This window comes from Acanthopagrus latus, chromosome 6 (genome assembly GCF_904848185.1).
Source record: "Acanthopagrus latus isolate v.2019 chromosome 6, fAcaLat1.1, whole genome shotgun sequence".
Classification (NCBI taxonomy): Eukaryota; Metazoa; Chordata; class Actinopteri; order Spariformes; family Sparidae; genus Acanthopagrus; species Acanthopagrus latus.
The window spans coordinates 12,267,694-12,294,030 of NC_051044.1; the positions used below are offsets into that span (position 1 = coordinate 12,267,694).

Consider the following 26,337-nt stretch of genomic DNA (forward strand, 5'->3'; position numbering starts at 1 on the left):
CGGCAGCAGTGATCCACAGAGGCGACATCCATTGTCAGGTGTGTACGTCCTGTACTGTTGACTGCTGACTAAAGCTGGAGAGGACATGTGCTTTACCTTGTGTGTATACATTTAGGAGACTCCAGTCTGTCTTTTTCATTTCCCTCTCCTCTCTGTAACATTACGTTCACAGACATGTTGCTCACTAATGTTAGCTCAAGGCTAGCATCCGGTAAACTAATCTGGCTGTCTAGGGCAGATGGGTGCAAGTAACACGAATAAACACAAATTATTCTGCAGTCAGGCTTGCTTTGCTTGTGGCGAATACATCATTAAACTACTATTGCAGGGGACCGTGGTAGCTCAGTTGGTACAGTTTGTGCTCTGCGTTCAGAGACTATCCTCACAGCAGAGCCCAGGGTTTGAATCCTTAATCCGGCAAGTTACCGCATGTCACCCCCCCTCTCTCATCCTATTCCCTGTCACTCTTCAGCTGTCCTGTCTCACAAAGGTATTAAAAGACTCAGAATATAATTAAAGTAACATTTAACTTAAGATTAATTTGCCAATTTCCTTATCCTGGAAGCAGAGACAGGGTTACCTCGAGCAAATTTGTGGATTTCTCTGCACCTGAACATTGATGGGAACATCAATGCAATAATGTAATGACACAACTCAACAAAATATAGAACAAAGGTCTAGTTATTTTAAGACATTTTAATGCAGAATTCCTGCATGTTAAATCTTTAATAACGTGATCCCTTGCCACTTCCCACAATTCAACTTTAAAAGTGACTAGACGTTTAATATCATGGCTGGCGAAAACTGAAACCAGTTATTTTAGTTCTCTGCTCTCCCAGCTGGGGGAGCTGTAGAGCAAAGGGAAAGAGTTGTCCCCAGGGTTGCCCAGAGGATTCAGCTTCAAACCCCAGTTTCATATTTTAACAGCTTTCTATCAAGCAGTTTGCAAGAGCATCTTCAATTCATCTCAGGACAGTGAGGACAAATTCAACTCAGCTTGATGTCTTTGTTAGAGGTGCATGATCTGAAATAGCTATGAGTGAAATAAATCAGTAAAAGAAATATTAGACCTTCGTCATTTCACACATTTGCAACATCAAAAGCAAAACAACCATATATTTACACATTGATATCATACATTTCTTACGGTGTATATTTATTCCTCAAACTAATCTAAAAGTTATGATCAGTGTCTCTCGCCATGATCAATCAAAACCGCTCCTTTGGGTTTTTACTCTCAGGGACTCCTGACCTGTGATCACTGCAACATGCTAATAATTTACAGATCAACCTCACACAGGCTGTTTTACAGTAAAAAGGATAACTGGAAGTGTCCGTATTGATGTCACATGTAGCTTAAACTGCTGCAGTGGTACAAAATATATTTGTGAGAACCAGTCCTGTGTATGAAAAATGTATGTGTTTTATGCTCGCTGCTCTGAGTACATTGAATTATTTATAGACAGTGAGCCTATTTTTAGGATGTAGTCAAAGTCAACATCTACTAGACACATGACCAGTGGTGCAATGAAGTTTTTTGGGACGCTACCCTCACATGCCTCTTTTCTGACATTTTAATGGGGAAGCAGATCCTGGTTTACGTGCTAAAAATAGTTGAGAGCGGACATCAGGCTGACTCTGATTGTCAAACATGCTTTTAACTTGAGCGAGTGCAAAATTCATAGACTGTGCCTGGAGGAGGGTGAAAGAGAGAAAAAAAGGGAGGAAAATCACCAATTTAAACATTTTATTGTATCAAACAAATTTGGATTACAGATGTAATCATCAGTCAATCAATTCAAGTAAGATTGGAACAAAAGAATCCCCATGTTTAATTCATGAAAAGTACACTATTACCATTCAAAAACAGAAGAAACATTACATTGTCCATAAATACATCGCAGAGGAAAAAACAAAAGCTTGCACAGGAATGTTTTACCGTCTTTCTTGTTCATTGTGGACGTAGTGGTCATAGTTGGCAGCTGGGAAATAAACTGCTCTTTTTCGTGGCTGATTAATTTGGTCAAGTGACGCCGACACTACAGGGCGGCTTTAGTTTTCTGTTTTTAATGTGAGTATTATGTGAAATTTAAGGTAATTGGAGGATTGTCACGTAATCTACAGAATAATGCCACTTCAGTGATATGAATGATGGATGAAATGACAAAACATTTAAGAGTGTAGTGATGGTTTTTATGTCTTTGTTTCATACAAAACTAGAGCTAAAAACGGAAATGCCATTGATTACAATTTGTGCCCAGTATTTAATGTCTGGTTTAAATTAGTTCCCGTACATCATGAAGTGCAATTAAAGACCCAGGGCTTGGAAAAGAAGTCGCTGAACATTCAGTGCCATGCAAGGAGTTGTTTTATGAACAAGGGTTTAGATCCCAAGAAAGCATTCAAGTGTCAGCTATGAGGGTGAAGTTTGCTCATTGGAGACGGGTTCTTCTCTTGTTAAATGGAAATATGTAAATGCATCTGCAGACATGTACCCTGCTTCTTAACTACAGATTTACAACCACACAATCAGCTGGTGAAAGTCTTGTTATACGTATATTACTGTAAAAATACACAATATCATTGTTGTTAGAGGCCCAGTGTCTAAGATTGGGGGGAATCTATTGGCACAAATGGAATATAATACTTATAATTAGGTTTTCATTGGTGTGTAATCACCTGAAACTAAAAATCATTGTTTTCTTGACCTCAGAATGAGCCTTGTCTATCTACAGAAGTGCTTCCTCAGTCCATGTTCAGTCCAACATGTTTGTACAGTAACCCAGAACTAGCATTGCCAGATGGAAAATGTTAAAGCTGCTGTAGGTGCTGTTATTTTAGCTAACTTCCTCTCCCCTCCTTCCTCTTGAATCCCCACATTTCTACAGCTTCAAGCCTTTTTCATTGCTTGGCCTTTTTGATTGTATATCTGTTACCAGGAGCTGTCTCTCTGCCTGATTGGATAAAGTGGGCAGGAATACCAGAATATGTCTTTTTTCCTTTTACTACATGAGCAGGGGGAGGAGAGAAATGGTTTACGAACCCAACACACAGTAACAGTGACTACTGTTGGAGGATTGAGCTATTTAACATTTATTCTAATAGAAATATATAACTTACAGCAGCTTTAAACTATCACAAGAGGCCTAAAATGATGAGATTTGGAAGAAAACGATGTAATTAGTGATTAACCAGTTAATTATTACATCATTAGTTGTGAGGTGAGGTGTATTCAGTTGGTCGCAAACTACAACCTCACCACATGATGTCACTAAATACTTCACACTGGTACTTTACTTTCGTTAAAATGTATTGTTAGTTGTTGATTATGACTAAAAAAAGAGGAGAAAAAAAATCAGAAATGCTCCTTTTCATTTCAGCATCTAGAGGCATGTCTGTGTTTGACTGACCGCTGCCAGCAGACTGACCTCTGTTTGCTGCCTGTATGTCATATGGCACACAGTGTGTTGTCGGCAGTATCACATAATAAGGAACACAGCAGCATCTCTGGGAGTGTTTACATGACGTTTAATGTGCTGCAGCCGAGCGGCTGAGGCAACTGCTGACGTCAGCAGTTTGTTTGGTCGCTTGTTCAACAAGCTAAGGTTCAGGACGAGACGTGTGTTTGTGTTAGTAAGTTAGATAAGAAGGAGACTGTAGCAGGAGAGCCAATGTGGGCTGTTTAAATGCTGTGACTCTTGTATAGCTGGTGGATTGAATGAATGAATGAATGTATGTATGAATGAATGAATGAATGAATGTACGAATGAATGAATGAATGTTTCCATCTATGTAAAACTAGGGGTTCACCATCATGAAAACAAAATATATATTTAACATAAATTTCTCACTTTTGTATTTTTTTTCTTCTCAAAGCACAGCACAAGAACACTAAAGTGATTTACACAGCACGTATGTACGCTGTTATACCTCGTAGATGAAAGGAAAACATGCCATTTTATTTCAGTTGGAAATCTTTGAACATATTTGCCAGTGTGTCCAATCAAACAACTGTAAACATACGTACATTTAGTTTTTCATTCAAAGTGACCCAGATGTGCTGTGGACTGATTTAAGTAGCGGCGCTGAACTCATTGCGACTAAACGACGGCATTCAGATTTTAAAAGTGATGGTTTTCGGCCCCAGTTGCTTGTGAGGTACAAATACATGTTTATTGCTTTGAGATGGAACAACAATTTGCGGAAATCATGGCACATAGATCGGAACTGCCTGAAACGATTGCAAATATGATATTTGTTGCCTTTGAAGATTTGAAGGGAACATATAATGCATGTGAGTCATGGTGGTTCGATGATTATGTGACTGAGACTGGAGAGGACTCTCTCTTTCATATTCACTAAGTCCCGGTCTGGTTCATACATACATACATACAGCTAGTTTTAGTTTAATGTAGGGGGAAAGCTATAGAAAACAAATATATTATAATTAAATAATTGTCCCTTTACAGAGGATTTTTTTCCTTATAGAAATCTTTTGCTCTTGCTCTTGTGTTGGTAACTAAGGCCTGACTGTCGACGAACATCGATGCCCTGATGTATCTAAAAATCTGCAGACACAATCTTCTGTCATTGTGTTGGGCCGGCTGAGCAGGCCGAGCAGCGTTGCGTTGCACAGGCGACCGATCTACTTCTCTTTCTCCAGGCTGCTTTTCTTTGTCTTCTCCTCCGCGGGCTGACTCACGCTGGATGCTGATGCTTTTGTGTCTGCAAAATATAGACAGAGACATAAAAGACTGAGGGGATGCTGACTCCTGGGATTTTAATGGACTCTTGCAGCTAAACAATGAATAAACGTTCACTAACATTTCTCAGAGATCACACTGAAACATGCGTATGGTCTTCCCTTTAAGTTTGTATGCTGCTAAATTTAGGGTTTTCTTTCGATGTAAGTGATCCCAATTCATAACATTTTACAGAGTTTTGCCGTGTTTTATGTTTCACACACAATTTTACTGGCTTTAAATAAACCGTCAGCAGTAATTTGGTGCACAAAATAACATTTTCTCGATGGATACATCCATATAGATCGATGGCTGAGAGAAAAGGAGGAAATATATGAGGGAATTTTTAATGACAAAATAAAATCTTAAGACGGAACTCTCCGCTCAACCCCATCGGCCGTCCAAACACATTTTCCCCGTCATATGTCGCTGCCTCCCAGGGTGCCTCTGCTCTCTGAAGTGTGGATCAAAGCCAGTTCACAGATGTTTGTTGACAAGCCATGATTACAGAGCCAAGCCCATTGAACTATTTAACATTACTAAATAAACCCGGCCCGGAGAACGGATGATGAAGGGTCCCCCTTGGGGGCGAAATGACTCCTGCGTAACCTAGGACTCTCTTTGGGACTCTCGTGTACCTGCTTGTGCACTGTTTTGTTGCGATGATGCGGGATCTGCTACGTTGGCAAGGCTGGGACAGTCCTCTTTCTCCTTGGAGAGGGGGCACTCGAGTCCACCGGCAGCTTCTAATAGACTTTCCCTGGAGAACTCTGCAGGGGGGCGGAGAGACGAGTAGAGGACAACATGAGGGTGGAGAAGAGAAGTGAAGGGAGATGTGTAACGAACCAGACAGGTGTGGTGGAGAGAGCGTGAGCACTTTGCTGGAGTTAAAGCGCTAAAGTGGCATGAGAAGAAAATACTCAAGTAAAGTACAAGTACCCCAAATTTGGACTTGAACTGGCAATAGAGAAGTTTTCAGCTTCACCTTCTCATTATGAAGTCAGTGCTGACTGTGCAATGTAATGGATATAGAACAACGAAACCACCAATGTTTACCTTGGTACCCTGAAAGCCTCGCTATCACTATTCAGTTTTGTCCGCCACTGGACACACGGTCACTTGGGAAAAGGAAGGTTAACTGGTGATCCATGTGTATCACGGACTAAATGATTTATGTTTTTATCCTGTGTTGTTGTCATTTGCGACTTTGAGAGGAACGTAAATGAACTGGCAATGCTACAGAGGGAAAGGTCTGTCTGTTGTCACTTGATTAAATGTACTGAGTTAAATCCCAGCACTGACGGACAGAGAATGACATTTTTTTCCATCCTTCAGCAGTGTGCAAAATGTCGTGGTACTAAATTCATAGTGAGTACAGAACTCGACCACCTCGTCTCATCGGTCACTGTCCACTGAAGTTTGCTGTTGCATGTTATTTAGCCCTGCTGAGAGAGTTCAAATGGCAGTGAAGCCACAAGCTTGATGACTGGCGTTAATGAGCATTGATTTGTATAGATTTGCTTCCTCTTTCCCTCTTTCATCTGGACAGAGGACTCAATTCACGGCTCCTCCACAACATGTGTGCGATCCATGAAAAAAAACCCTGCTCGTCCAAGTATGTTTTTCAAGCTTTTATACCACAAACAACACGAGTCCCACTGGATTATAAAATATGTTTTAGTAGATCACAGCAAGCCGCTCTGTCCACACACGATGCATTAGCGCTCGGCCATTACTGAATGTGTGTGCGGTATGTGCTGTGCCCGAGCATCTACTCACCTGCCATTACAGTGAATTATCTGGCCTGAGCTGAAAAGCTGACCTCTGTTTTCTGTAATCAGATGTGAAGTGTTTGGCACAGGAGGGACACGGTTTCTGCCGAGGTGGCGCTTTGGGCCATGTGAGCGTTTTCATTACAGGAATTGTTCACCGTCTTTCCGAGAGTGAAATAAGAAGGTCGATTCTACCATTACCTCTGTGAAGCTACAGCGCAGCAGCCGGTTAGCTTAGCTTGGCTTAGTAGAAAGAGGTGTCACTAGGGTTCAAGCAAATGAGGGCCTTGAGTTAATCGAGAGCTTTTCAGGGGCTGGCAGGTGGATTTCTAGTCTTCGCGCTAAAATATATTCAGTATTTGTCAGAGCACACACACACACACACACACACACACACACACACACGAGCTTGTATCTCATCTTTCCCATCTATCCTTGGCATGAAAGCAAATGTGAGTATTCTCAAAATGTAAATCTATTCCTTGAAGTCTTCCTCTTCATTTCCCCCTTCGCCCCCCCGTCCCTTTGTTTCACTTCTTTTAATTCTTCTCAGTCTTCATAACCCCATCTTGCATTTGCATACACCCCTTCCAGCCATTTTCTATGCTTCCCACCTCATCCTGTGCTTAGCTTTTCTCCCTTTCCCTCTTTCCTCTGCACATGCTTCCCTCATGTTTTTAGGCTGTGTTTAGCTTCATCCCAGCTTCATTCCACACTCTCCCTCTCTCAGTGGTACCACAACAATTATTGCTCACAGCAGTGACCTTATCTGTCACATGTCCTTCCTTCAACTCTGACATCTTCACACCCCCTCATGTTCATCACTTTATTATTCTTAACACCTTTTTTTGACATGTTTTGGTCTCTTTCATACACTCATTCACGTTCCTTATGACTATTATTAGCTTACGCTGATGGAAATGCAGAAATTAGTGCATATCATGGTCAAATTTTGAGGCGCTCGTACTTCATAGTATTTTACATTGATAGTCCAGCTACACTATGTTTCAAACGGACATGTTGTACTTCTTACTTTTACTTATTTTACAGCTATAGTGCTTTTCAGATTAGGGCAAAAAAAAAATTAAAAAAAAGCATTTGACATCCTAATGAAATGAAATGCATTGCTCACAACTGAGTGGGTGGTCAGAGGGACCTGAACTCTAGGTTTGGAACGCTGAGCGTTAACTTTCGTAACTTGTATGTGCATTTTGTTGACAATTTGAGCGTACTTTTATAAGGTGCGACCATCAGCTCTATAGGTCACTATCGGTTGGTTGGTCTATGAAAACTTCCGCACCATTTGGTGGCCTCACAGTTTGCCTCGAAAGGCTGAAATCTGGCATTGAGTTTGCGTGTCTGTCACACAAATCACTGAATTGACCGGCCAATGTGTCAGTGTCCTGTGTGGCCTTGTCTTTCTGTGAAAACAATACAGTCTCTTCTGTGGTTTAAGTTAGCAATAACAAACATGCTACGACATTCTCAAAATAAAAGCACCAAGATTACTTGGTTAGGTTTAGGAAAAGATCATAGTTTTGTTTACAATAAATACTTCCTAACAGTCGCCACTGGCCTCACACAGGAAACTCAAACCTCACTGTCCTATAAATAATCCACTCATCCATAATCAGCCTCCTCCCAGTGGGGACTCTCAAGCTCTTTGAATTGTGTTCAGTCGTCGGTTCCATCATTTTCGCCCCCTGCTGGTACTGCACCATCATACAAACGTGTCATTTCACAGCTAAGCACACGCTATCTTCAAGTGGATCGGCAGGTCTATTACATGCTTTGGCGGGAGACTGGACTGGTGTGATTTCCTAACCTAGAAACACACATACACACGCAGCCTTTTGCCACGTCCCTTTTCATGACTCATTAACCGTTTGTCGCACACTCTTGTGGGGGGCTTTATTGACCTCAGCAGAATTCCCTTTTCATTGTGTTCTCCCCTTCTCTTGTAACAACAGTTCATTGGCCCGCAAAGCTCTAACCACACGCAGCATCCTAAAAATTAATATCCAGGTTTTTGCTGCTGAACAGGCAGCTGCAATGCTGCAAGCATCTCAGTAAAAATCCTCCTTTCAACAGTCTTCAGACATACCCTCCATTTGGCAGCGCAGTTTCTCAAAGGCCTCCGCAGTGGCCTCATCATCGTGTGGGAGCTCCTCCCCGGTGGGAACAGAGTCGGGGCTGGGGCGGTCCGACAGGCAGCTCTCCGAGGAGCACTCGTCCCCACCTCCCTGCTGCTGCCTGTACAGGTGGTGCTCTACCAGGAACTGCAGCTCTGGGAGGTGAACGAGAAGCAGGGGAGAGAGAAGATGAAAAGGAAGGGGTTAGAGGAAATGTTGGTTAAGAGGAAGGAGAGGGGAGATGAGAGGGAAAACGAGTGGATCGGAACAAATTTTGAAAAGTAAAAAGCCGAGAGTCACCGGGGAAATGTTGGGAGAAGGAGGCCAAGCAGGAGAGGAGAGTGGTGTGAGATGAAGGGAACCAATGGGAAGAAAGGTACACAGGAAAGAGAGTCAGCGAAGGTGGAGATACAACAAGAAACCCGGCACTTCAAAAGCAAATGTGTGGGTTATGCATTTTTAATAAACTAGGATGATTTAATTAACACTCAGCTGTGTGTGGTGTGAGGGAGACAGGTACAGGGACATCACTGTTGGGAGATTATGCGGTTAATCGCCTTCATCAACCTCCTTCATCCCTGGTTTTATTACTCTTAATCTCCTTGTAGAGGGAAACTACAGCACACTGATTATCACCAGGGCTTCTTCTAAGAAGTGACTCATCACACTCAGAGCTGCTCAGCCGCGAAACTAAATGAAGAGAAAACATCCCGGAGCAGTTTCATTTATCTTACCGCTTTTGTTCCCTCGCTCCGGTTTCTTTATTGGAACATATTCTCTGTTTTCTCTGCATAAAAAAGCATTTACATTCTGTGTTCGCCTTTAATCGAATCCCAACAGTTAGAAAAAGATTTGCGTCGCATTGCAGAGACAAACACAGCCTGCACAAACACCAGGTGCTGGAAGGCTTCTCTGCATGAGCATTTTTCTTTCTTTAAGTGGCTCAGGATCCCACCTGCGAGCCCTGATCTCACATAGCCCCACTTTTTTCCAGCACAAAAAAATGGAAATCAGGGGAAATTCTGGTCTGAATACAGAGGATAATGAGTCCTTTCCGAGGCAAGTGCAGACTGATTAGCTCCGAGGTTGAAAAACAACACTCAAGACGGGACAAACTTCTGTCAGTACCCTCGACTATATTGAAAACACTCCTAACTTTGCCCCCTGAAAACTATCCTTACTGTACAGCATATGCTCCTGTGCACACTGAAACAGCCTCAGACACGAGACAGAAGTGACAGAACAAGATGCATCCAAATATGCAAGTAGAGCTGAAGTTAATATTTATAGTCAGCAGTCTGAGTCGGCCAAATCAAGTGGGTATTTTCCAAAGATAGAGTTATACGAAACCTCACTTTGATGTGAAAATGATCTTCTCTCCAATCAAAGCTGAGACTTGATGTAAGTGACATTCCTGCTTGTTATGTAGGGGAGCTGCAGATGGTGACACATCCAATGCATCCAAACCTGTGGGGAACTTTGTATGAGCGTCAAAAAATGTTGTCGACCCACTATTTGGTTAATAAAATTGTACGTTTTTACCTGGTTTCATCTTCCTCTACCGTCACTCTGACCTCTGCTTCCAAAAAGTTCGATTTTTCCCTTCTGGTCCATGACTATTCCTGACTAAACCCTCATTTGTGCTGCATTATTCAAAGGAGAAACCACATGACAGGTGCCATCAATTAGATTTGATTTGAGATTGAGAGATTAAAAAAAGGTGCCTGAGTTACAAATGGGATTCTTAGAACCTGCTGAAGCAAAGGTTATTCAGAGTTTATCAAAGAGAGATGCAAACGCAAGATACAAAGAGGTACGGAAAGGTAAGAGAACAAAAAGCAAGCGACAAAATGAAAAAAACTCAAGAGAAATAAAAAAAAAACCAAAAAAAAAAAAACAGACAAACCAGAAACATCAGAGAAAAAAAAGCATGAGCACAGAGGACACAGATTCACCACCAAACAGTGAGGGGAGAACACGACGGCTCAAATACGCAGGAATAACTAACGGAACACAGGTGTGCACAGAGAAGGGACCGGGGAAACAGACAGACATGATGTGGAAAGTAAAACATGACACACAAGGATGTTATGTGCAAAATAAAATCAGGGAACAACTAACCAACAACCCAAACCATGACACAAGGTTCTGTAATAAATCTAAACTTTAATTTTGTCTGATATATTGTTATTTGACTTTTGATAAATCACATCGTTTTGGATTAAGCCTGCAATTTTCTGTTTATTCCTAGAAAGTGCCTTTTTCAAATCTGCTGTCTTGAGCCGCACAGGATTTTTGGAAATGCCTCTGCCAGGTTTCCTTTTTTTTTTTTTTTCCTGCAGCAATGTTGTTTTGGAGCTTTTGTTGGATTGTTGGAAAAAGCTTCCCTGGGCTGAAAACTGGTGCCATAACTTCTCCCAAATTGTTGCAACCACAATATCCTTGTTCTCCCTCCAGCTATGAGCGCTGGTGCCCCACTGCTCCTTCAAAGTTGATTGATCTGAATCATGACAACAGCGCCTTTTGCCAACTAATTTTCATATTTCATCTTTCTTCACACCTCAAAACAACATTTTGGGGCACAGTGGCGGTTCTAGACCAGTTTTAATAGGGGGGCCAGTTTGGGACAGGCTTTTTTGTTAGGGGGCAGGCACAACCTGGGAAAAAAAGACAAATCCTTCATTCAGACAAGGGATATGGGACTTAAAAGAGTGTTTACAATTTAAAATTTTTTGATTGGGTAGTAAACTGCTGAGACATTTTATTTCCACCTTTTCCTTCAATACAAAATCATTGCAAGAAATTTGTCATTGTATTATTGATGCAGACTCCCTGTCGGGGGGCCACAGGGGGGTCCAGACTCAGAGTTAAAGGGGCACTAGCCCCTGTTAGGCCCCCCCCTAGAACCGCCCCTGGTGAGGCATAAGAGACTCAATTTAGGCTTGTAAGAGGGTTCTTGTATGAGAAGATACTGTAAATGTGTAGTTGTGCTGACAGAAGCTCTCTATATGAAATATGTGTGTGACTGAGTTTGTGTCTATGTCAATTTATCATGATGGATAACCACACATCAGTTAAATAGGCGAGCAAATTGGATATGTAGGCGGTGATGACCACGTATTGTACATACAGAAACTGCAGAAAGCAGAAAAACTTGCAAAGAATGGCGTTGATGACTTTTACTGTTGTCATAGTGACCGCCGTGTGGGCTCCGACACATAAAATGCCAACATCACACAGCGGCTGATGACAAGAAGAGATTTCCGGCGCTACCTTTCATTGTAGGTGTTCCTTTCTGCCCTTTTCGCCGTTGTCGAGGGGAGTTCAACAAGGCTGCCTGTAAAACATCAACATGGCATGTGAGCCGGAGCAGAGAGCACAGACATGGAGGAGATCGTCTTCAGGCATTTAAAAACAGAAATCTCACAATTGCCTTTCTGTGACGTTAATCCAGTAGCATTTGACTTTGTTTGAAGAAGATTACCTTGTACAGCTGGTTTGGGAGACGATCTTCATCTATTTCTGTGAACAAAGAAAAACAAACAAGCGTAAGTTTAAATATGACAGATAAAACACATACGCCACACTGTGCAGCTCTGATTCTGTTCACAACAGCACAGCCGACGTGTTCAGTTAGTCAGCGCACTGTAGCTGGAGCGCTGCTGTGTTTTCCACAGAGCAGAGCGGAGTGGATAGAAGGTGACCTCCAGCCAGATGGTTATCTGACACATCACAAGCCGACGCATGAAGTGTTTCTATCAAGCATTGTGGGTGGATTTATTTTAGTTGTTACTCTCAAACCAGACTCTGGAGGAATTTTCGGCCCACAGAGGTGATGGTAATCCATTCCTCCTCCTAATAGACCCCTGCATTCACAGCCAACCGCTGATGATAGATTTAACATTAAAACGCTGTTTATCCAAAACCCTTGGGGGGGGATCTAAGGTGCAGAATAATGAGGTGTAGCCTGGAGCTGGGTTAATTTACAGTTGTAATGTTGTACACCTTGCTGAAACGGTGTAATCTAATACAACAACTCTGCAATAAATCCTCCCTGCACAAAGGTTCTAATGTGGTTTATGTTTAAAGAGCCCAGTCGCCACAATAAATTGTTGGAATTTCTGCAAAACACTGTAATGTGTCAATTTTAAATTGCCGGTAGGAGTGAAAATGAGTGTGTTCTTTGACTCTTTGAATCAGCCCTGTGTCCCGTATACTCATACAAATCTCCAGTACACTCGACCCAATGTCAGCTGGCATCGGCTCCAGCCACCAGTGACCCTGTAAAGGGTAAGTGGCTACGGATAATGGATGGATGGATGGATGCCATGTCACGTTCAGATCACATGCCCCGAGTTCTATATCAGGAATTGGAGTGGACGATGTTGAATTTAAGCCAAAAGGCTGCCGAGCAGGCGATCGTAGTACGAGAATGAGTTATTGTTAGCTTGAAACTGCTGTCTTATGCTTCAAGCCCTGTGGGTCTGTTCTGAACATGGAGAATCTGCTTTTAGGTTTTGTGCACCAAACATATAGAATTATCCACAAAACATTCTGACATTTACCCATTTATTAGGATAACTCAAGGCAATGATCTCAAAACACTTGGCCTCATTGTGAAATAGTTTTCAATGAGTATTAATATTTGGAAGAAAAAAAAACACAACTCTGTGTACTATTGTATATCTTGACATGATCATGAAACCAAGTGTTTTTTGTGCTTTCACCTAACCAGAAAGTAAGCACAGGATGGTCACCACATGAAACTGAAGATTTTAACCGAAAGCAATATAGAGTGATAACATAAAGGCAACGTAAAGTTTGCCAAAACATACAGTGCGAACATTTAATCAGGCAAATGGGTTCAGCTGTAAGGAAGAATGTATGAGTGTATACAGTAAAAGCAGCTACAATGTATGTGTACTTAGGAGAACAAGGAAATTCCAACATGATACTACACTCACGTGAAGCTCATGTGACTCCCGCTGGATAAAAAAAGCTTAATCATTAGTTGTCAATAAGTGAAACAGGACTCTGCGGTCACTACACAAGAGGAATTAAATAGAAAAGAAACAATCAGTTTACTGGAGTACAGTAAAACCATTAACTGTGATCAATAGTGAGGCCGTTGAACCCGCGTTTCCCGCATTCACCCGTAGTTTTTCTAGGACACCACCTTGTTGCTTGGCAACCTAAGCTTCCCTAGGCACTTGGAAGGAACTGTGTGTTTGTGTTCCTGCATGTGTGTGTGTGTGCGTGTGTGTGTGTGTGTGTGTGCACGTGCCAGTGAGCATGTGCATATGTTATTCCGACTTAAAAGTATGCAGTAGGCTGCTCAAAATGCCAGTGATGTGCTTGTTTCTTTATTCATCACACTCTCTCTCTCCCGTTCTCTCTGCACCAAACAGGAACTCAGAGGTGTGTAAGAACCTGGCACACAAGCCATTACATTTCATTTCAGGGGGGATTCATCTTTACGCTGCGCGCATTTACAGAGCTGCTTGAAAACTGATCTTATTTTTAGCATCTCCGGGGAATTTCCGATGGTTCGTACAACCATTATGGATTAGTTTCAAATCAAAAACCCAGGAAATGGGCCAGTACCATCCTTCAAGTCACAGGGTAAAACTTAGTATTCACGAACTGATGTCTGACAGACAGTGAGCTGCATCAGCCTGATATTAAAAAAAAAAAAAAAAAACATTTCTGCAGCAATAAAACTGTTGTCAACATGTCTGCAAAAAACATTTAGGGCGAGGATTTAATAAAAAACGATAAATAGATTTCAGTCAAAAGGGGGAACCTAGACACTCACTTGATATCCTGTCACATTATATACACAACAAATTACTTCTCTCTCATCTGTATGTGAACCTGAAGGCAGATGTTAACCCTGAATGCTCAGGTTAAAGACACATTGCCTCTCTTAGCAGCACATGATGGCTGCGTTGCTGATTTGCAGCAGCACTACTATCGCTGTCTTTCTACATTTTGCCTTTGATAAGGATCACTAAAGATGATATGATTTTGCTTAGCATCACAGAAGGAGGGAGGGAGCACACTGAGAAAAATACTGCCCTTCACCTGTTGTTTGTTTTCTTTTTAATGTCTGGGATATTTTCAGAAAATTGACTGTGAAACTGTAGATTTGATTTTGTTTATACATATTTTTTTTTTACTCAAATGAATGAAAGTATGAATTAAAAGTTGACTGAACAAGCCATCAGTGTTTCAGTTGCTTCCCTATATTTAATATATTCAATGCAGTCATGTCTTAATATTCTGGTTGAATCACACTCACCTCTTTATATTTGATATTTCATGCCTACTTCAAAGAAAAATCATCAGTTTTCAAGAATTTATCACATTTGTTTTTCAATAGCCTCCAGAACATTTGACCCATTGACTCAAAATCAATGCAGAAATGACTTCCTATACTGGTTGGATGAGACACACTTGTTTTATTGGATTTTAGTGGAATTTCTTTTCTTCATGAATATTTTAAAGAGCAATCGAACAAACTCACGTTTTGTCCTGTGATGTTATTTGTGACTCTGAGCTATTCAGTTCTCAACAACAATACCACCACTTGGAAACGTGAGGGGAACAAAGTCGTCTCTTGCCGCTTTAAAGACAGAAAGAAAGATAAAGAACTATTTAAGGTAGAAGTTAAAACATGTATGATAACTGGTAGTTTTAACTGCAGAATTACAGAATTACTAATACTTCTTAAACTGATAATTTGCCCATGTGTTTTACATGGGAGTCCAATCAGGAATGATTGTAAATGACAACTGTAGCAGCAGTTCCTCAGTGTGTGCTATATCGACTGTGAAAGCTGACTTCTTATGCTGCTGGAGCCACGCTGGCAGAGCCGACAAGTACCATAATGCACTGCATGCAAAAACAATTACACCACTGGTGTTGGAAGAAGATGATTGAGATTTTGCAGCTAGAGAACTCAGCTTTGTCAGTCTGTATAGAAAATACTGAGGATTTCTTTTCTTTTTTTGCTTCGGCTGACTTCTTTTATCCTTGACACTGATTGGACATCCACATAAAACATGGCAAACAGTTTAACACCTGCAGTGACATCAGAAGGCACTGCAATTACAGAAGATGTAGGTGGTTTTAGAGTGGCTGTAACAACAAGATGATAATTAGACACATATATTCGGCACAGATAGGATTAAATTGGAGCCGTAATTTCATTTTATGTTGCACAGAACAGAAGGTTTTATATTGTGAGAAGTTGTGATGGTAAAAATAGTAGTAGTAGTAGTAGTAGTAGTCGTCATGGTTTAATATCAACCTGTTAAGAAAAAATAAATAAATATGGATTTCACCTAGCTGATATTCAGATTGTTTTCTCAGTGCATTGAATCCATCTGTGCCGCCGAATGAGCTAAAGGGGCAATGAAAAAGAGAACAAGCCGTTCCATCAGTGATGAGTCTATCACCACAACTCCCTGCTGACTCTGTCTGACACGAAGCCAGATGAGAAAAAGAGAAGACTCTTCTGACTCCGCCTTATCAGCCCAGCCGCTCTCATTTAGCTGCCTACTGTAACTTCACGTCGATTTATAGTTTCTGTGCTGCACGCGGTGAAGAAAAACGAGCGAATCAAGAAAACTGTAGCGAGCTTAAATGGAAAAGAAATGGAAGTCTGCACGCGGCCTGTCGTGCATTTTAACGGGCTGTTTCATGTTTGTTCTTTTCGCAGTTGTTTACTGTTGCGACACAAAGGGGAGAGAAAAGTGGGGGAGGAAAAGAGATTGCCTGTCTCCCTTTCTGTACAAATAATAAACACGTGGCTCCTTTATTTTAATTTCAAAGGAAAACGTTGTTCCTCCTCTGAACCACCCACATATTTCAGTTTAAGCAAACCGGCAACTAACTCCACTCAAACTGATATTATCTCCTCAATATCTTGCGCACAAATCTAACACAAATTTGCTTGTTTGCTTACAAAAAAGACCTATGAACCTGAAGATTCTTTTTAACCTCGGTGGTACCAGTGCAGGAGGACAAGGATCTATTTCATGCGTACAGAGTGTTAGAATTAAGCAAAGATCTGTCAGTTGAGGAAAGGGAATGTGAAGACAGTCATGCCAGCAGCAGCATTGTAAAAAAGCACCCAAATGTCCAGCCCATTCTTACTGCCAGCGCTTCACATACTGTAGCCTATCAGTGGCCAGAGTGTGAAGCTGTAGATACACCTGTCACATCAGTTCTTGAAGCACCCGTCTAGTGGTGTATAAAGAGCAAGAGAGTCCAATCCAGGCGGTGGCCCAGGGTGGCTGGGTGGGTCATTCACAGGACTTCTCGTCCAGAGACTAGGGTTTGCATCCCGTTTCAGATTTAGAGTCAAGAGTATTCTGGTTATAATTCCTGTTATGTAAGTAAGTGAACATACACGAATTACATAACTGATGTCATGTTCATTACGCGAGTGATGTAACATGTATAATGATACGTGGGTGGTGTCAGGTACATGAGTTACATCACTTATCTTACTTACACAAGTTACTGTAATCCAAAGTAGAATCCTCCTCTAGCCATATCTAAATATATGTATAATTTGCCTGACATTAAAATGACAAAAGTAAAGTTTCCACTGTTTCTGCGAAACTAAGCAAGCATCATCAGTCTTTATATGGAAATCTAGGCAAGACAAAATATTAGCTCATTTCCTAAATTGCTGAACCATTTCTTTTCATGAAATGAACAAAACACCAAAACACAGACACTTTTATCAGCCTCACTTCTCTTCAGCCTCAGAAACCCAATGGGAAGTATCACAGAACTGAGCATTATGACATACTGTTGTACCCTTGTTGCATGCCATCTCTTTCTCTCCTTTCATTTGCTGTCAGTTTTACTGTATTGTATCTAATAAAAAAGTTCCCCAAAATACAAAAAGTCAGATGAATACAGGCTGCACAATATTGAAATTAAAAAAATAAAAATAAATGTATCTTTGGAAAAACTGATCATTGTAACTGAATCTACTGAGCTGCTTATGTTTATAGCAAGAAATATGTGCTTAATAGTCATTGATGTCTGTCTTGAGTGGCACATCACACTCCACCACTGACCCACGGACCTGCTGCTGCTGGTAGAGATGAAGAATCTCACTTAAAGGGCTTCATAACCTGATGTTTTATGTGGTCATGTAGTTTTTTTTCTCCCTTCAGAAGACTGAAAACGATACATTGCTGCTGAAATTTCCAGCTAAAATGCTAGCAGCTCATCGGGAAACACAAAATAAAAGATAGTGGACTAAGTTTTACATGCTACGATGAATCTTACTGTTTCATTTTTGATACGCTTTATTCTATCTCACTCAAGTTCTGTCTTTGTCTATCTCCAGGAATCGGTAGATAAAGACACAAATCTCCTCAAAAGAGTCAGTCTCCTCTGCAGGGAGGAATCAAACCGAGCACGCTCTTATACCAATTTCAGCTTCCTCTTCGTTTAGCCTACAGCCTGAACCTCAGTCGGCCCAACATCTGTGGCTGCTCCTCTGATGCGCTGTCGGGGTTCACAGTGCACAGGGCGGGGAAATCTGCAGAGCATTAAATAATGCAACGCTCTGTCTGTCTGATGTGGGGCACACCATTACTGCACCAGCACCGCTCCTCTCCCTCATCATCACCATCATCATATCTGTTCCTTCCCATCCCCCCCCCCTCCTTTGTGACACACACACACACACACACACACACACACACACACACTCACACACACACACACACACTCACAGTAAATGTCTTGGTCTCTGAATGTGTCTGTGTCTGATTCAATGTCTGTCTTCGCCTCTGCTGTCAAACCCTCTGTCCAAACCTCTCTTTTTTCCTGTCTGTAGTCTCTCCATGACCCGGCTGTCTGTCAATAATTTTTCATTGTGGACGACACACACAGCAAGATGCAGTCCAGTGTGAGATTAAATACAAATCAATGTTAAACATGTCACACAGCTCTCGACTGGAGACGCTTCTTTTGCCAAACTCTGTCACCACCCCTGATGATGGAAAATAGATCAGATTAGATTAGATCGGACATAAAAGTAATTCTGAAGAATAGGAAAATGGTCTCAGTATCTCGTCTAGACATTTATTGTGTAGAAAACAACTTCATTATGACACCGACGCATTTAGATAACCCAGATGAAGGCCACGAAAAGAAAGATGGTCATGAAATAATAAAGTTGTTCTTCATTTCCCCAGGAGGTTTCCTGTGTGATGGCAGTCAAGTTAGCGACGTGAAAGTGAAGTTCATAAAGAAACTATCAGGTGTCATTAATCCAAAGCCATCACATGCAGTCAACACATCATGGTCCTCAGTTTTTATTTGCATATGTCATATTTTACGCTCAACTTCCTGTCTTTGTCTGTTTCCCCCCCTTTCTTCCTGCTCATCTGTGTTACATTTCATTTGTTTTCATCCTGTTTCTATGTTCCTGTGTTTGCTGCCTATGTTTTACTGATTTGTACTTTGCTTTTGGTCTCTACTTTGGTTTTGTTGCCAGACTTACTGGCTGCCTTTTGTTTTGGATTTTGGCAATCCATCGAATAGTTGATGAGATATGTCTTTCAAAACCAAACATGTCAACCATTTGCTTGCACCAGCGGTAAAGTCAACGACCAGAGTCATTAGGATTCACTGCCTTGGAACCATGACTGTCTGGAAGAAAAAGGCCGGAAATCCATCGAATTGTAGTTGAGAAATTTCAGTCTGGACCAAAGTGGTGGAACAACAGATGGACTGCTTGATACTGGCATCGACGAAGCCTGGAATGGCTAAAAATGTTGTCTGTGAACATAATCCAGGAAATTACATTTCAGATCACAATTTAATTGGGAAAATCAGCATTACAGAAACAGAGAACCACATAATAAAAAAAGAGGCCAATTATAACTGATGCAGCTAAAAACAAGACCAGGCAACACAGCTAAAAACCACACTTAAACCCGCTGTAAAGTATTACAGTACATTTGAGAAAAGTTCTGTAACTTGTTTAAGAACCATCTGACGTTTTCTCAGAAAATAATCCAGGGACTCTTTTATCCGAAGGCATCTTCAACCTTCTCGTCTTTGTTCTTCTGTGGATCATTAACCGAAAATCAAACCTTTCAAATCAGAGTTTAGTTCAAAGAACTTTCTTTTCATGCTTGGAACTTAATTTATGGAGGCAGAACCACAAACCCAATAAGTTTAAATTCATGCAAAATGAATGTGAGAGTTAAAGAACACAGTATGTCCAATACAGTATATCAAGGTTTTATTATAATAATTTGTGCCACATTCCTTCACTTCACAGATTATGTCTCCACTTGATGGCCTCTTAAGTTTCTCCCTCTCTCTTTTCTCTCGTCTTGTCTCTGATGTACTGAGCAGGAGGATTGTTGAGGGTTTCTCGCTGCACTTGTTATTCAGAGATCAAGGTTGACTCAGACCCTCTGCATGCTCGGCATCCAATTACTGAATCAAACACAAGCACATGCACGTGCAATCCTGCGCACACATCCAGCAAAAAGATCACAGGCACTGATTTTGATCAGACCCAATTAGAAGGATAGTTGTTCTTAAGATAAAACGAAACACTAAACTTCAACCCTCAGTGATAAAATGCTGTGATTTAAAAAACACCACAACATCGTTCTCTGCTGGTATCCTCAATGAGGCATCACCTCTAATTTATTCATTCATCCAAGACAGAGAATACCGCCGTCTGTTTTCTCACCTTGAGAATTACTCTTGCCGCCCAACACTCCCAGCTGATCTTCTTTTAATTCTGTACTGGGTCACATTACACACTCACACACCGGAGCACAGTGGGGGCAGAGAGAGAAACAGGGAGCGAGTGGATGAGTCATCGAACGAGATAACTCTCTCGAGGGGCTCCGTTATGTTTGATCATTAAGGTCCCGTGAGAGGACACACACACACGGCTGTTTATGCAGCTCTCTGCTGCAGCAGGAAGATTCATTTGGTGCATAATCGAGTTGAGACGCTGCTGTACATGACAGCAATCAGAATAAGAAATACAAATGCTCTGGAATATCATGAAGCATATTGTGGCTCCGGTGCCTCGTTAGCGCGTGGGCCTGTGTACCTGCATTAATCACAGTGTCGGGGTTCATCACCCATGTGGTGACAAAAACACCACAAGGTTAACATTTGGGCTGCAGTTTCATAGACTATTTTTTTGCTGAGAATTGTTCATAACTGAGTGAAATGACCTGGAAGTATCTAAGTGGCAGCTGTGATAACAGCTTGTCAGTTTCTACAAATGTGACGGAGAGGTGTGCCACTGCTCCCTTTCCTATGTCCTTTAGCAGAAGATACACTGAACAAAAGTAGATAATACCATCCTAAAAAAGTTGTCTTTTCTGGTTTCCTTCACATCTTTCCTTGACTTCATGATGTTTTCCACTAAGATCAAGGTAAAGTGTTTCAGAAAAGACAGACAGGAAGTAACTTTTCCAAAGCCTTGGTTTAAGTTGAGGTTTACTTGGGTTGCATTTTCAATGAGCTGAGCAACTCTCACCACAATAAAATGTTCTGTTTTGTGTTATGTTCTGTCTTTTGTTGTTTCCCTCCTGTGCTCTACCCCACCCTAGTTTCCCTAAACACCTGCGCTGCATCACCTTCGATGGCCCAGCCATGTTCCCAGTGTTCTTCCCAGCTTATCAGCTCCTTCCCTGCTCTCTTGTTTCCTCCACTCACTCCCCTCACCTGTGTTTCTCCACCGCTCTCCACCTGCACCTCATTCCTTTGTTACTTAGTCTTTGTTGAGTCATCTGTTGTGTTTGCCTTATCCTGCTGTTCAGTTATCCTGTTCCTGGTTTATTTTGAATAATCCGTAACGGATTTTCCGGCTCTTGCATTTGGGTCCATGTTTTTATGTTCTCAGCGTGACATATGTTGGGCTAAGGCCCACTCAGACTCCTGCCTGAGTGAAAAACATCTCGTTCAAATGAATAAAGCAACAAAGGATGCAAAAGTCTTACCGGGTGAAGATTGATCACTGGATGCCACTAAAGTGGCAGGTGTTGGTCTGCGTCTTCTGATCTGAAAAAGAAGAACAGTTTCATTCAGAAGTGAGAATAAAAACATGCTTTGTCGCGTTTCAAAAGGCACAACATTAACCACCTCAAAACCTTAAACAGCTGATCTCGATCTTTAAGTTTGAAGTGTGATACTCAATGATCTTTCTTCAGGCTCTAATTTCACACAGGCTTGGATCTCTCATGGGTTGTATTGGCTCAACCAATGGAAATGCTAAGCAGTGTACTGAAATTTGCATGTGTGTGTAGTCAGCCAGTCAGGGAGTGTCTGCTGTCTCAGTATCAGACGCCAACTCAGCATCAGTCTGAGAGCCAATGACACAGCCTGACTGATGCATATTTTGGGCTTGGTTGTCGTGCACTTTGACGAGGCCTGAGCTGATGGAGAGCGGTGCTGAATCTGACAGTGAGGTCAGCAGGACACCCTGCAAACCACATACTTTGCCTCTAGGCTCATGACTAGCAGTGTGAGGCAGCTATGGTGGAGCCTGGGATAATTTCTGGAAGTAAATGCACATCTCACTCCAAATCATCAACAGTATAGCCGTTTATGTGAGCAACCTTTGTTATTTTTAAACCACTTTGAGATTTCCATTGAGCCTGATACATGCTGGTACTGGACAGGTATAAGTATAACATACTTGGTAGCAACAGGCAAAAATGTTAGCTGCTAAACCACAAATAAATACATTCATGTCACAGGCTATATGCCAGATTTACATTCTTACAAAACATGTTATATCAGCTTCACACTACATGTTTATGACCTGACTTTCAAATCAGAAAGTGGAGGTGATGTTGATGTAGTTACAGGTGACAAGGCTGCCACATAGGCGACCGCATTTCAAGCCTGTTCTTTGGCATATGGAAGAGGGAAATAAATACTGTAACCTGAATCAAAAAGAAACGTAAAGTTTCCGCTTATGTGGTTTTGCAGAAACTTGCTTTTCCATCACTTTGACTGTGCTGTAAATTCACATGTGCAACCACCAAGTTTGTACAAATTGTGCAAAATATACATTCATCAGCACTTTTGATCCAGTTCCATGCCAGAAGTTTTCAGATTTTGGTGACCAACCAACACCAAACACACATTTCACTCGTCTCCTATCTGGACTTCAGTCTTATCAATACGCTTACAATTAACCGCAGGCTGATGGACAGCTTCAAAAGTGAAATATACTGCGTGGTTCTGCAGATATCAAATAAAAGAATGGCACTCATGAGAGCTCCGCCAGTCCCCTTTGTGGGGAATCCCAACTCTCACAAAATGCATCTTCAAGGAATAATGGTATATAAACTCCATAGATCTGTCCCTTTATCCTGAGCTGCACCAAAAGTTCATGGGTTCTATCCTGGGTTGAGATCCATCCTCCATCTAATTTTCATGGAAATCCGTTGAGTAGATTTTGTGCAATCCTGCTGATGAACCAACCAGCAGACGTGGGTGAAAACATGACCTCCTTGGCAGAGGAGTAATACATAAAGTCTGCAAAAAAACTCTCCTACAGAAGTGATTGGGGTGATTAATTTTCAGTCGCCTCCAGGATAAGGTTATTACCATTTTACTGCTCCATAAACCTAAAGGGCTGTGATATAGGAACTTAAACAGACAATCATCTTTTCACACACACACACACACACACGCACACACCTACCACATTGCTGACACAGTTGCTGACTAATACTGGAAGTCACTGGAGCTCCAGGCCTCCATGCATCTTCTTCTCTAAGTGCTGCTTGTGCACTTACAGGGCTGTGCAGTCAGCCACGCAGCTTAACCTCAGCCTACACAGGGCAGCGTCAAGTATTATGGCAAATGAAATCTTTTCTATCGGGAAACTAAAGATCAAAATTGTGCAAAAAAAAAAACAAAAACAACAAGCTGAAGTTGTAGCTGCTCTGAGAGTCTAGGATGGAGAGGAAGAAAAGGACGGGGCATCTTTTTTTCACAGGTGCACTCAAAGTTACATTTAAAGCGAGGAGTTGAATCAGTGCCCTTGGTTTTCCATTCCAAAAGGTACAGTTTTGGCTTTGAGGCTTTGCTGTGCTGAACAAAACACATGAGTAAAGTATTAAATAAAAAAATAAAAAAAGCACTTCGAGGCACAAAACATCACTTCAGACTCAGTTCAGCTAGAATGTGGCTCTTTTTTCTTTTTCGCTTAGACCTTACACAGTATCTCCCTGAGCTCTGCATGTTGTTCGACCTTGTTTGATTAGCTTTTACTTTACAGAAGATGTGGAAATACAGATGTAACTGCAGAAATAATGGGCAGTAATGAAAACTGAGTGGCTCAGTATCACAGTTTAATTGGGTATTCAAGCTTGAAGAGGCTTCATCATCTTTGTTACCTTTCAAAATCACAGCCGCAGAGAACAGGAAGGCAGTGTGAATAGCACGAGGCCCTGAGCGGCTTTTCCTTTCTTTACAACGCTGACAATGTTTTGCTGGTTTTTTTTTTCCTCCTTTTTTTTTTTCACTTTTTTCAGGGAAATCACTGACCTCATATCCAGAGATGTATGTGTTACTATTCAGTGTTCCCTGTCAGAAGCACTGCTGCCTTCTTTATACACTTGCGATTTAGCCGTTTTTCCTCTCTGCATTGATCACGATACTGTCATGATAGTCACGTCTATGCTTAGGCTGCCATAAACACAGGTACAGGTGGATCATTGGAAAGCGATCCATCAGTAATCAACCACAAACAAATTCAGGCGGGAACAAGATTTGGTGATTTAAAGACGCGGATCCATCCATAAAAATATCTATGATTCCCATCTGCCTTTCTGACTCATGCCTTTAGTAACCAACGAAGATGAGGCACTGAGCAGCCGCGGTCAGCCTCACCAGCAAGTCGCACTCTGAGCACAGACAATGTGATAAATCTCGCAGGGGAAGCTAAATCCAATAACAAGCAATCACTCCAGTTGCATACGAGTCACGATGCCAGGTGTGATTGCAGCCAACTAATCTAGACTTGGAACACACTGATTTGAACCATGCAATATACGGATGGAACAAAATTACCGTTGCACTGATAATACTTTCATGTTTGTTTGTTTTTTTGGCATAAACATATCAGTGACTCAATAATTAAAAACTTGATTCAAGTAAAGACCACAACCATCCAAAATCTTTCCCCAAACCTGGTTTCCTTAACGCTTTAAAGAAAAAAAAAAGGGTCTGGAAGTTCAGAAAATACATCACTCACTTTGATAGAGGAAACATTTGTTCAAAGTCAACTTAAAATTGATAAGGCTTCATGCAACTCCATAAGGCTGTCAACAGGATCAGTCACTCCCCCACTTTCCATTTATTGTCTATGTAAGCACCCTTGCATTTTGGTAGAGTTTTGAGAGACGGGGCATTGCATTGCCTGTTCCTCATTAACGTAGTGTTAAAGTCTAGGCTACTGATGCAAATCAAGGCCTCTGGAAACTCCAGAAAACTAAACTAAACTAAGCCTTGTCGAGTTAAAATGAAGACACATTCAGCAGCAGGGCTTATTTCTTACCTAAAATGTTTCAGAAACACATTATAGTGGACTGTTATTTTAATATATGAGATGGTGTTCAAACGAACAGCCAGTCAAAGCTTAACATTACAAATGATTGTACTAATTGAGTCCAAGAGTGTCCACCTAGGGGTCAGGTCAAATCAAACTGTAAGTCCCGCTTTTTTTAAAAGGCGTTGTATTGATTTTTTTCTTCAGAATTCTTGTGTAAGCAATTAAGCAATTCCAACGCCCAGCCCACCTAGAAAACACAACGAGCCATGTCTGTGTAGAACTGATTATGCCCAGAGTCATTGTTATTCTCCTCACCCGGCGGCAGAGCGAACTCCCTGATCCTTCGCTTGCACAAATACCACCGCTTACTGGACAGGCTCAGCCCTCCAACCGCCACGCCTGCCTTTCAACCCACAGTCCATTTAAAATGCAGTTCTGTCACTTCTCGCAACGAGGAACAAAAACAGCCTCAGAAAAAGTGATGGGTGGGCAGGAAAATCTGTGCATGCCTGATAGTCTTGCTGCGAGGGGGCAGCAGACAAAATACCCTTGGCTGGAAAATTTAGGTCACCGAGAGACAGTGGAGTCAAAGTATTTCATCATTTAACCCCTGATGCTGTGCTGATATTGGTTTTACTTTCTAATGTATGACGTCTCACAGACCTCAGATGTGCTCACAAACTAAATGTCGGTAACGACTTCACAGTGTTTCGGTCTGTGTTCCCTATGTTTGCTGAAAAGTAATTTATAAACCAAGACATGTTCGTTAAAGTGACTCAACTTATGTCTGGTGTGACTCCATGTCAGACTTCATATGAACAAAAAACTCCAGCAAAAGAAAGCTGGATGCACTTAGAGCTCAGGAGAGATAATGTTGTTTCATTGTACCATTCTCAACATCAATGATAGAGAGCAAACAGAGTCAGTGTGTCATCTTCTGTCATGGACTTTTGACAATTGGCAACATGTAAAAATCTATTTTTCAATTTGAGAAAAGAAAAAAACAAAACAAAAAAAATGCACACACTGGAGGTTAGCGTTACTGTGTGGTCTCTATGGTGATATCTAACATATTCTTAGATTTTGTCAATGTATAGTATGCCAAC

General features: G+C 41.5%; 1 protein-coding gene across 4 annotated transcripts in view; it reads right to left on the reverse strand.

The window, feature by feature from the left end:
* Positions 1-2,178: 2,178 nt before the first annotated feature.
* LOC119021857 (protein phosphatase 1 regulatory subunit 1A-like) overlaps positions 2,179-26,337 on the reverse strand; it is a 36,614-nt gene continuing 12,455 nt past the window's right edge. For all 4 annotated transcript variants that reach the window (XM_037102395.1, XM_037102397.1, XM_037102398.1 and 1 more), the window contains 6 exons: positions 21,663-21,723; positions 12,131-12,168; positions 11,920-11,983; positions 8,619-8,801; positions 5,381-5,512; positions 2,179-4,725 (listed from right to left, as the gene is read on the reverse strand). In XM_037102395.1, coding sequence (XP_036958290.1) covers positions 4,646-4,725; positions 5,381-5,512; positions 8,619-8,801; positions 11,920-11,983; positions 12,131-12,168; positions 21,663-21,723 — 558 coding nt within the window. In that variant the 3' untranslated portion in view covers positions 2,179-4,645. The remainder of the gene's footprint in view (positions 4,726-5,380; positions 5,513-8,618; positions 8,802-11,919; positions 11,984-12,130; positions 12,169-21,662; positions 21,724-26,337) is intronic.